The 13,071-nt window shown below is 42.7% G+C and overlaps 1 protein-coding gene across 1 annotated transcript in view; it reads left to right on the top strand.

The window, feature by feature from the left end:
• ANTXR2 (ANTXR cell adhesion molecule 2) overlaps nt 1–13,071 on the top strand; it is a 670,700-nt gene that overhangs the window by 252,464 nt on the left and 405,165 nt on the right. Inside the window, exon 4 of the mRNA XM_085625534.1 lies at nt 7,872–7,953. Coding sequence (XP_085481660.1) covers nt 7,872–7,953 — 82 coding nt within the window. The remainder of the gene's footprint in view (nt 1–7,871; nt 7,954–13,071) is intronic.

Below are 13,071 nucleotides of genomic sequence, written 5' to 3'. Positions count from 1 at the left end.
GGCCTCGGTACACCAAAGGCACCCGATCCAGCGGGACTCTGCCACATTATCCACGGGGCAGCCAATTGACATCCTTTTGTGTGGGCCCCCAAAGTTCCACTCAGTGAGCCCCACATAGCCTCTGGGTGCTGCCGTTCCTGCACAGTAGCACCTCGCCCCCACAAGGAGAGCTAGGCTGCACCAGTCACTGCTCTAATGCTCCCTGCACCGCCGGTGATTATGGGAAAGCACTGCTGCAGCACCTAGGCAGCAGCACCACCCACCTTCTGTGCCATCTGAGGAGTCATCCGTGGTCACCCGGATTCAAGATTGATGCCGATGGGGCAGCAGGCTGGAGCTCACTACTATGCAACCGGTCCATCTGTCACCTTGGCCATGACGCCCCGTACAGTTGGTTCCATTAAGTCAGATACTCAGTCATGTAGTCAAGACACTCTTACACATTTAGTTGTGTTCCAGTTACAGAGATCATACCATTCACTCCATTCCAACATGTCACCCATAAGGATGTCTTTACTTCAGACTGCAACAATATAGTGCAGTTATATGCTCAATCACTTTCATTAACACCTTTGATGCATTTAAGTAGAAAGCTCTTTTGTTTAGATAAAACATACGTACACCTTTAGTTACTTTTCCATTACACATATAATAGCATTTTCACCATTCTAACATGGTGCCCATAAGGACGTCTTTACTTTAGACAGCAAAGTAGGACACAAGAAAATTTGCAATACACAGCATTGTGGTAAGTTAGATCACACAGATGAGTTTGGCAGAGGGTGCCAACCGAGATATGCTGTAATATGCATGGCCACGCTGCTGTACAAGCAGCCTTAACAGCCCACTTCAACTTTGCCAAAAACGGAGATGCTCAGATTTTGTGGTATTATTCTTAATTTAGACTTCATAGGGTCCGTCATGTTTCAGTTGGAGTCACCTCTTATGAGGAGAACATTGCACACCTCACTAGTTGTCTCATGCCGTTTCCATACGTGCTGAGCGTCTTCTCTATGTTAGTCGGGTTTCGATTAAGTAAGAGAGCACAACCTCAGTCATTTCTCTCAACAACGAGAAGGGCCCTACAAGTCTTGCAGTTGAATAATATGGGATTACCTGTTTTATGTTTTGATTGTATTATGGTTTCACTTGTACTGGCTACTTTACGAATAATGTGTTTCAGGTTATCGTATTGTGTGTTGCTTAATAGGTGACATTTTGTTCATGGTTTCAAGAGATAAGGAGAGTTCCTCCTGAAGAGAGAAAGCCATCCCGAAATGCATTAAGGATTGGGGAAAATGATACAACATGTTTCAAGGGAGAGCTTTCATTTGACTTAACCTCAAAGCATTAAATTGAACATATTGGAACACAACTAAGGCATATTCTAAATGGCAACCAATGGCTAATGTATTGAAGGCATTGACAGTCTCATTGTTCATGAGTGGAAATTGAAGGAAGTCTGTAAAACACCCCAATGATAATGCAACAATAAGGCGGCCCTAACCAAGAATGGAGCAGTGTTCTGTGCACAAACCCCATATACTCGGACTCCACCCGCTAATATTCAACACCACTTCTATCCACTATCTTTAATCCTACCGAGCCTCAAACCACTGTTGACCGTCACATGCTCCAGGTCTAATAAACAGTTGGTTATTCTCAAACCGCATCCATGAACTCCTAACTGAATCTAACAGTCACATGGTTTATCTCTAGGATATATGATTTTATGATAACACAAATACTACCTCAACAATCTCCTTCAGTAAGGCCTAAGAATCCAGACAAAAATGCGAGGACAGGAATGACAGTGAGGTAGCCTTATCATACACGTCAGACCTTACCTACCTCACAATGCTTGGTACCACGCTGCGAATCTTTGAGTGCCTAGGAGCCTCGTGCATCGTCTATTCCAATTGCTCTTTTATTTTTACGAACCAACCGCACAGCACAGAAGCGGCTGCCCCCAACTCTCATCTGACATTTCAGAAACAGTAGCACTGGGGTCTTTCCATTAACTGTAAAGCTGTTAAAGCCAACCAAGCCATAACAAATGATTCAATTATTCCACTCAACCATCTACACCTCAACCTTGCATCTGGGCTAATCTCGCTGGCTCCACCCACACCCAGATAATTCAGAATGCAAGTAGATTCCCTCTTGTACCATCACCTGAGAATACACTTAGTTATATATTTTCATGTTTAGAAAATCAGCATAGTTTACCAATAATTATTTCTGCAGTCGGTCCCTTTGCAATAGGAATATGTATACTTGTTGCTTGGGAAGACCGACACTTAGATACAATGGGTGACCGGTATGAGAATGAACAATTGAAAACGTTCAATGTTATCAGGGAAGTTAACAAAATCCCAGTGGGCTTTTTTTGGTGTGCAGGCAGATCACCAGAATGGTGAGACTGACTTGGGGTACCAGTGCCAAAGAATCAGAGGCATAAGATGCTCTGTGCACAATGATTACGCATGGAAGTTGGAGGAAAGCAACTACATCTATTTTTCAAGAGCTCTTGAATAAAATTCGTCTGGGAAGAGGATACTGGGAAAGTGTTTTCTGATGAGGAATGGGAGACATAAGTAGGATATGCACATAGAATGACCCACAGTGTCCTATTTTAAGATGATTCAGTCTGACTTCCTTCACCATCTATATATGACCCTGAAGTAGCTTCATAGGATATTTGGCTCACATCTAGGCACCTGTTCCCTTGCTGGGATTTAACATATGGTGTGGGCTTGCATGCGGCTATAGGAATACTGGTGAGGGGTCACTCTGACCATCTATCTCCCAGTTCACAAACATGGCTAACCTGCTTGGATCGGAGAGGTGTCTTTTGGTTTACTTTACATTGACTAAAAAAGCTGAGCAAACTCTGAAGTGTATTCACCTAGCACAACTATCACGGAAAAGGACCATAATGATGGCATGGAAAACGAAATTCCCTCCTCCAAAGTCCACCTTGAATTCAGACTTCCTTGGCTGATCAGCAGCAGATTGTACAGCACTTAGGGTCAATGTGGTTAGAGGGGTGTACCCCGACTGAAAACGGGGACAGTGTTAGCCAAACTGACAATAACTTCTGATGACATCGTCCAGAGACAGCCGGGCCCACTACTGTATTTCAATGGTCAGAATGGTGATAATTAAATCAGATAAATACCAATGGTGTGATCATTAAGAGCAAAGTTTGACTGAAATAAGAATGTTCACTAAAGCTGTTGAAATCATTGACATTTATGTAGATTTGCAATTTGTACATTTGAGTTCTAACTGCCAATGAGGTGCGGTTAATGAGAAAAGCAATAAACAAATTAGAAACGATTGCCTCTGTTTTCATGGGCTGCAGCACAAGTAACAATAGATTGTACTAGATACCTGGACTGATGCCAATATCAGCTGTAACGATTTGCAAATGCAATACTAGCAGAGGCGCAACTAGAGCCAAATTTCGGGGGGGGCTGAGCAAAAATTTCGGGGGGGCTGAACTTTAAGCAATAGGCAGAGTGGAGCTGCAGAGGCTCTTAGAAGGGGTGAAACAACAGCAAGGCCTCATTAACATGCAAATGGTCTTTTAAAGACCTGTGAAGTGCTCGGATGCGGCTGCTTTTTTGGCCGGGAATCTGTCTCATCCCGGGCTGCCACACACGGGTGGGGGGGCGGGGGGGGCTGAAGCCCTTTGAGTCCAATGGGTGTTGCGCGCCTGAATACTAGCACTGTATCTAAGGGCCCGGTTCAGAGGTTGGGGGACAGGGTACTCCACTACAAACATGGCAGGCAGGCCACCAAAATCTCGGCCCACCCGCTCTAGTTATCGTCTGGCAGACTGCCTTTCTGACAACGGTGCCCCGTCTAGCTTCGCCATCAGAAAGCTTTCTCTGACCAAGTAGGCCCGTCGAGGTAAGGATATTGGACCGCCTGCCGTATTTAGAGCAAAGGGTCTGCTTTTTTTTCTAATCGTCATTGACAGGAAAAAAACTGGCAGACCTGGACAGAAAAAAAAAGAAAAATGACCTCTCGCATATCCTGGGAGAGAACTTCCAGGGTGTGGGAGTCAATCGTTTTTGTTTTTTCAAAAACAAACTCCTGTTTTTGGGAGTATGTTTTTGAAAAAAACTAAAATGTTTGTTCCACGGCCGCACGAAAAATGAAGGCCGTGCACTAACCTTCAAAGTCTTCAGAGGAACCACTTTAAGGCCGTTCCACTGAATACAGCGATCACCGTCCGTCAGAGTGACGGCAGAAATGTCCTCCTCGACCCTAACAGATGGGGAGACTGCCCTTCAAGCTCTAAATCGGCCCCAAGTGAGAGTGCAAAACAAGCATTTACAATGCAATGGTCTCGGCATTGTTAAAGTTAGAGCTATTGGCATTGCTCATGACATTATTTTTGTTTATGTTTTTGTTTTTAAAACATTTAAAGAAACAGCATTGTTATTTACACTGTCAATAGCTTAATCACTCTCAAATGCGAGACCTATTCCATTTGCACCCGCACACAGAGCCACACACACAGAGCCACCCACAGAGAGCCACTCACATAGAGCAACCCACACACAAATAGAGCCACCCACAGAGCCACCTACACACACACACACACACACACACACACACACACAGAGTTATTAAAAGGTGTTTATGATGGCGTGACAATCGTCTGCTCTAAATACACAAACACAACCGGTATAGCCATTCGCCGCAAAGCACGGATACACATTAGGGTTTTTATTATCTTTAATAAAGTTTTATTTTCTTACAGCCTCACAAGCACGCACAAGAAAGGCACACAAACTTCAACAAACACACATTTGTGCATATGAGTGCACCTTCGTTGGCATAAGGAACAGTGCTCAACGCTTAAACGCATTTCTATATCCAAAATCATCCTAACACAATAGTTAACACAACCACAACGCATGCGTGCATTTCGCAGCACACATAACGGCATAACACTGACACCACACACACACTGGTAAATGTGAACCGGTGGTTGCAGGTGGCACTCACCGGCACTAATTTTTTATTTTTAGTTCTGCCCTGACTGCCCAGCAGGACACGCTCTTTCCAGGGCAAAAGTAAACTGGCCAGTGTGCAAAACTGTGCTCCGGGGAAGATCGCGCAACGTCTAATAGTTATCGAGACTTTTAATGGACGAGCAAAACGGTTCCAACTTGGGGGGTGAGCGAGCACTACTCAATACAGCCTTCTATAAAGCAGGAACGGTCATAAGAAACATTCCCATAATGCATTCATCTGAATGTGAGAGCGGATGTGACGTAACAGGCAGAGCTACAGACTTTGGACTTGGGGAACATGACATCGGCGTCAGCACCACATCCTGTGATCCTGGGCAAATCACTTTAATTTTCCCGTGCCTAAAAAAATGAGCGTGACTTTATGTAAGGTAATTGATGCTCATCTAAACCGTTTCAATACCTTCGGGTCGAATTCGCGCTATATAAAACTACTACAATAAAAATAAATAGACAGCACATTAGCACGACTTTCCTTTGTCCTTAAAGTCGTACAAACACTACATTTGATGCTTATGACACCCACTCCCATGCTAGTGCGAAAAAGTTACATCTAGGAAACAGAGCAAGTATTTGGAAAAAAAGTATATTGGATTAATTCATTTAACGACAATATATATTAATTCACTGCTGAAATATTCTTAAACAGAGTCGATCAAATATCAAAAAAGCAACTTCCATTAAACAGATTGATCAGACTAAAGGATAATTATCGCATAATAAATATTTTGCCTATGATAAATTAAGCCAGGATTACAGAGCGGTCATATCCGAATACCCACACCTAGGGTGACAGGTCTAACAGTAATAATATCTAAAGTTCGGGTAGGCCCAACCACCTTACCCAAGGGGCAAGGGCTGTCCTTGGCCTCTTATATTCCCATAAGAAACGATTACAAATGGAATCTATTTTATTAAACCATTTCGTGAGGACTACAAAGGGGGTTGCCCGGTGAAAGTACAGTATTTTCAGGAGGAAACCTCAAATGTGTACTCTCATTTAGGGCTTGCTAAGTTCTATTTCAGGTAGATGGGTTTTTGGGTGGAAACGTCAACACTATCTCAGGGATAGCATTTTTTAAAAAAATGTATGATTAAGTAACAATACTCATATTGGACTTATAGTCATGTCTAAACAGTAGACACTTTTGCTTCCATATATGTGCATCATACTGTACACTCCATATCACACTTCTGAGCACCGTTTGCACTATTGTTGCACTACCTAAGGTGCAAACAAGAATATAATGGATTTGCAACTTGAAACGCCTCTGTTTTTAAATCACTGAATGAAAAGTGTGTCATTTGCACGTTCTCACACTTGGAGAAGTCCTGGAAAAAAAATAGACCAACGGAACCGTTGTTCTAAAATTCCACACACACACTGAACATCGCTGTCTCTTCTCTGCACAGCAGTTACCTAAACGACTTAAAAGTACCTTCTAATTAGAAAACCTACATTACCAAAACCACAACTGTTCCGCAGCACCACGGTGTCTTTCGTTTGCATCAAAAAAAGCCAGACTTGTTATTTCCAAGCTCTAATTTCATGGCAAGAATACTTATTTGAAGGGAGACAAAAGAATTTGTACAGAGACAAGATAAAACTACAGTCGAAGCAATGATTCATTTCTGCGCACATTAGTAATACGTCATTATTCACAGTAATAAGCCTCCCAGATAAGTATTCCAGTAATGCTAACGGACTCATGTCTGCAGAATGTCTTACACCTACAAAATGCTGCTACACTGCCAACGACAAAACCAATGAGAGGCAATGCCAAGTCGACCCAATATAATTGAATCCGACGGGTATGGCCACGAATCCAAACAGACTTGCACATTTTCTCAAGCAGTCAATACAATGTATAATGAACTAGGCACCTACAATTCCTAGTTGAATACATTTGTTAAAAAGGTTTACTGTGAGAGTAATTAACACTAAATAGAATATGCGATCACCACACCGAATAGTCCTGAAGATGACAATGGCGGTATCTGCAATACAGAGAGGAATGGAAAACTAGCTCACTACGCATGCGGATCTGTTTGGTAATGCCATTTTCTAATTGCACACCCCTGAAAACTTTGTAATGCCCATGTTCTCAGAAAACAAGCTTGTCATCCAAGTCAAATTTACAAGCTCAGTGAGGGCGATTTTCCTCGCTTCCTGCGCAGAGCAACTTTAAACACCGACGGTAGGGAAAGCTCGTCTCAAGTAACTGACCGGAAGCTGGAAAACGAAACATTCACTCTGGAAGAAATTAAATCGGAAGTTCTCTCCACAGTTGCAGTAAAAACAAGGGGGAAAGGCGTCCAAGGCACGGTGCGGATCCCTGCTCATCGAAGGGCAGCGCCGCCAACTATACTCACAACAGCACGAAGATCCTCACGGCCAGAGGACAGCAAAACAATGGCGGATGGAAGCTCCGAAACTTTTTCGGATTCGGGGGCGTGTTCCTGCTGTTCTAAAAGGGCGTGGCTAAAAAGTGGAAAGAACAGCAAGGAACACGCCCCCGATTCTGAAAAAGACGGAGCCTATTTGGAGGGACGGCTCTCTCCTCCAATGGCGGGCCTCCGTTTAGGAAGCCAGCCAATGGAGGAGAGGCAAAAAGAGAGGCGGGCTAAGGAGCCACTCTAGGAAACATTAAATCTCGACTTCCGGTTCTGCCTTCGGCAGACCGGTAGTCCTCGACCTAAAAAGGGCAACTGTCACCAACTCTCTGTATTCCTATATGTGGAAAAAACTGGCGACTTCTGACTGTGTATTGCAGATCCTTTAATAATCAGCATAACTTGTATTTTTATCCTTCTTCCTAGAGCACAAATCACAAAAGGCCTTGACGACTTAAGCAAAGTGAAGCCAGCTGGTGACACCTACATGCACGAGGGGTTAAAGCTAGTAAGTATTATTCTGAACATCTAGATATGCTAAACTGATGAGAGAGAATAGAAACCTGTTCTACCGCATCCTTAAATTACTGGGAATGGAATCTTCTGGAAGTGTCATTATAAACAGAATTATTAATTCTTTCTAGGCACTCTTATTTCAACCGAATTTTGACACACCGATTGTACACACTCTCTAGTTGTACCCTTGTGATTTTATCACTAGGGTTGTATTTATTTCTAAGCCTTTGGATATGTTTAATTATTAGAGGAAAGTTGCACCATACAGGTTAGTTTGGCAGGGATGTTTCTGAAAACTATATTACACTCTCCTTCAGCGGTGAGCAGTGCACCAGGGATTTTGCAAACACTAGGAAATCCTACTGACAAACAGTATATCTCTATAATAGAATGAATTTCAGGGTACCCATGCCGCTCTGATATGCTCACTTTTGGGTGATAAAAAAATTATAATGTGCAAAATTCATTAGAACACCAGGTAGAACTCTATTTTTAGTGAAAGTCTAGCAGATTCAACATGTAAAAAACGGAGGGGTAATTATTTGTTAGTTTATACTGTGTCTTCATGATCTTGTAATATCAAACTCCAGTCCTGGATGTTTCTGAATATATGTAAGTGTTGAGATTTGTGTTGTACATACTTTGCTGGGAAGCAATGGGGGATTTGGAAAGATAATATGAGGTCATGGATATAGAGATTCCATTGAAGTGCTGCACAATTGTTCATTTTGCTTTAGGACCTATTTGAAGACTCATGCTATAATTTAGGGTTTTGTAGTGGCCCGCTGTGCACCAGGGCACCATATTTAGAAATCTCTAAGTGCCTAGTGGAGATCTCTGTGCCTTCAGACAAGTCACAGCTGCCCCTCTGAAGGCACGGAAAGTTTGTTGAGTAGTCACCATGTTTCATACGGTTGCTCAAGATTACAAGATTTTAATATTGTGATTTGGAACGTAAAGAGGGCCTCATAAAATACAGTAAAATATATACATTTTTTAAAACAATACATATGATATAAAATACATAAAATTCTGAAGTACAAGATAAAAAAAATCAACTTACAACTATGCTCTAAGGCCTAATACGCCGAAAAAGTGGAAATGCGCTATCAATTCATTTAAACATTAAACCGCAATACTATGCAGGACTAATAAATACAACAAACAAGTAATGCGCAATGTTTTAAAGTGCAACACTAACACAGTACTAATTAACTAATTACCTCCATCATTAAAACAAAGATTAAAGCAATAAATCGGTTTTGTACTGTAAAATAGTATCGGAAAGCTAAAATACCGAATTCCTCAAATTCATGACCAAGTGCAATTACTATAGAGTTACAAAAATTTAGACAATTCTAGAAAATATTCAATTAAAAAAAAAGTTAAATATTTTGCACAAACTATTTCTGATGGTGGTGCAAATAAACCGTTCCGGGCTTCCACTACTGTAGTTATATTGTACTTTATAAACAGCAAAAGAATACTATGATCACTTAGATCCATCCTCAATACCTCAAAGTGGGAGCAATCACAAAATATTTTGTAAGATACCACCAAATAGTCAATTAATGATTGGCCTCAAGAGGAATGAAAGGTAAAAGAGGCGTGCGAGTCCTCCAGAAACCTACGATTTAGAGCAATAAGGTCATTAGATCTCAGGCAGTCCAGGAAGCAAAGGTCCCGCCTGTCTGATCTAATATTACCAGGCAAAGCAGCCTCTAGAATTTTCCACACCTCATTCAAGCCAATATTTAAAAAAACAAAAGAGGAACAGTTCGAGATTTTATCATTAAAATCCTCCACAATAATTATCAATGTGCTTTCTTCCGAAACGCTAATGTTGTGTACAAAAGAGAAGATGGACTCAACTAAAGTATCACACAACCTCCCGAGGGGGGTGTACACATTTACCAGAAGAAAGGACGTATAGGGACTTTCAGTCCTATTACACAAAGCTAACTTAAAGCAAATGCACCGTTTTGGGAGATGAACAAACACCTTTGGGTTCCAATTTATACTACTACTAAGTAAAATGGCTATACCTCCACTACTAGCATGCCCTTTTATCATGAATTGTGCTGCACAAGAGAAATCCAAATAATTATCATATTTAAAACCAGAGCATATCCAGGTTTCTTGTAGACAAATTTTCAATGGGCAGAACCTCATTAAAAATGTAGCTTGGACTTAGAGTGTCCCAGGCCCGCCATGTTCCAGGAAAGAATTTTGACCAGGTGCTACCTCTACAAAATTGTACATTCGATATTTTTTTTAACATTTAGTGTACCTGCCACCTAACTCCATGGCGCTACCATGTCTCTATTCCCAAATTCCTTAACCCGCAGGTCCTCATATTCTGCAATGTTTACAACTCTCCTCCCCGTATCTTTAACAAATGAGATTGTAATATCCTTCAAACTTACAGCCCCCTTACTACTAATTAACTCTTGGCAGAGGTCCTGGATGCCCCATCCAGGATCATAATGCTTAGGATCTGAAGTTATTTCAAGTGAAAAAACATCAATACCTTTTCTCCGAAAATGGTCCATATTAGCCAGGATTAACAGTACAACAATCCTAAAGGTAAATGTGACCCTAGAACTTGGAAGTGTAGTGAGGGGTTCAGACACAGGGCCTCAATCTCTAGTAGAAGCTGCAAAATGAAACTTCTATTTAGTGGGCCCAGTTCACCATCAAACAAGGAAACAAAGTCCAGTGTATGAGATAGATGGCCAAGACAAAATCCTTTGCCAGGACTATTATTAAACCTTGACCCTGTCCCTTATTTAAGCGGCTGTTCTAATGGAATGAAAGGAAGAGCCTTCCTATTAAGAGTCCTCACAAGTTTGGGCACTGGACACAAGGGAGAAGGTTCTTCGATAAGGGGAGCTAGAGGAGATCTTTTGAGATCCTGTTCCACCTCCTGGGGGACTCCTCAGCCTTCTTCAATGGTTCTCACTATTTCAATAAGCCCATTCCCGGCATCATCCTTCACTATACATCCATTCACTACACCCCTATTATTATGGACAGTTGCTCCCATTTTCTTGGTTCCCTTTCTAAACCGGTGACAATCTCGAATTGGTACTTAAAATATATGAGAAGAGGCGGGCAAACTGATGCTCTGGACCTGGATGAACAACAGCATTCTCTGGCCCTTTTACTTTTCGACGCTTGGTAATAGAAGCGGACTCTTCTAAAACATTAGAGAACGTGAGGTTTTGAAAATTACATTTTGTTTTTTTAAACTTTATTTTTTCCCAATTTGTTGCATATCAAACTATACAGACATAATAGTTCACTGTCAGGTCATTGATACAGCAAAATAAATTCCATCGTTGTACATTGTGTAACACACACTACTATCGATTACAGTATATAGTACTGAGTCATTCTATGAAAACACAGTCCCCAGGCCCAATCCCATAGTCCCATACCGGCATCGCCTAGTAAGGACCTATCTCTGGAAAACACGGAGTTAGTAAGCATATAGCGCTATACATTAGAATAGAGTCCGGCTTGGTGGTAAGCGTCATGAGTGTTCCTAGCAATAGAAAGGGAAGGAGATCCTCTATCCCACCCCCTCTGGAACCATGCCCCGCTCCAGTTGAGAGGCGGATGACTGCCGTAGAGTCTCCACATAGGTTCGATAAGGTCCCCATATGTGTTTAGGGCGTGAGGAGCTAGGTATGGTGCTGGCATAAACCTCGCTGTTAGTGCTGCAATAGGCCAGGCTACGCAGCCAATTCTGACGTGTCGGAACTGACTTGCGACCCCATAGCAAGGCAATTTCTCTTTTGGCCAGCAGCAGACATAATGACGCAAATCTTCTAATCTTTTTGGGGAAGTTTACTGTGTATCCCAGTAAAGCCACTTCCAGTGTGGGGATCAAGGTCAAATTGATCATGTCTCCTAATGTGTTGTGTATTTGTTCCCAATACGTCTGCATCTTGGGACAGATCCATGTGAGGTGTGCAAAATCCGCCTGTGGCGCCGAGCATTTCTGGCAAGTGTGGATGGGTCAAGTCTGCGCGCTTTGGCAGGAGTAAAGTATATACGACGTAGAAATTTAAAATGAAGGAGCTTGTGCCTGCAATTAAGCGAGACTTCCTTCGTAACTGCACAACACTTGGCCCACTGTTCGTCTGTGATGGGGCGCCCTAAATCAGACTCTCATTCTTTCCGGACTTTGTCATCACTCACCGGTCTCATCCCAGCACATGTTTTATATAATTTAGATATTAGATGAGCACTATTCACACTTTCGATTATCAACGTGAGGGGGTAGAACGATTCAGGTTCAAGGGGGAAAACGGGCAGCATGGCGGGAGTGCTGAGCGGACCCTACCCAGCACAAACCTGTCCATAAAGGTTACGTCATGGAAACGGACGTCCTCGGTCATCGAAAAAATGTTTCCCTCTGGATATATATCTTCCATTTTGACAATGTCAAATTTGGTTAAAGTGCGGTGTACCAGCTTTTCGCCGGTTATTGACAGCCAGCGAGCATTAGGGAGGGGTAAGGCAGAGGAATATAATGTGGTGGAAACCGTCTGTATGTCATGCGGGTCCCGTGACACGCCCTTGGGCAGCACTGTGGATAGCAGATCTGGCAGGACTAAGTCCGCTTCCGGGCGGAGGAATGGAATCCTGGCGTCCGGGTGGAACCAGGCGTAGGAATAGCAACATTGGGCTACAAGATAGTATCATTGGAAATCCGGTACGCCATAACCCCCTCTGTCTTATGGAAGAGTGAGCACCTGCCAACGAACTCGTGCCGGCTTGCCGCCCCAGATGAGTCTTATGAGGTGTGCTCGCAAAGTCAGGAAAAAACTGTTCGGTAAGGGTATAGGTATGTTGTTAAAAAGATACAAACATTTTGGAAGCACTACCATATTAAGGATCGCGACCCTGCCAGCAATGGACAAAGGTAAACGCAGCCATCTCTCTATCTGGGTCTCGAGGGTGCTGACTGCCTGCCCGTAGTTCAGACTGATTATCTGAGCTGTATCCAGTGAATATGGACACCCAGATACTTGACCGAGTCAGAACACCACTCCAGGGGGAACTCGCATTCCCATGGGATCGTACTAGGTGTTAAAGGAAA

Source organism: Triturus cristatus, chromosome 9 (genome assembly GCF_964204655.1).
Source record: "Triturus cristatus chromosome 9, aTriCri1.1, whole genome shotgun sequence".
Classification (NCBI taxonomy): Eukaryota; Metazoa; Chordata; class Amphibia; order Caudata; family Salamandridae; genus Triturus; species Triturus cristatus.
This window is presented reverse-complemented; position numbering and strand designations above follow the sequence as displayed.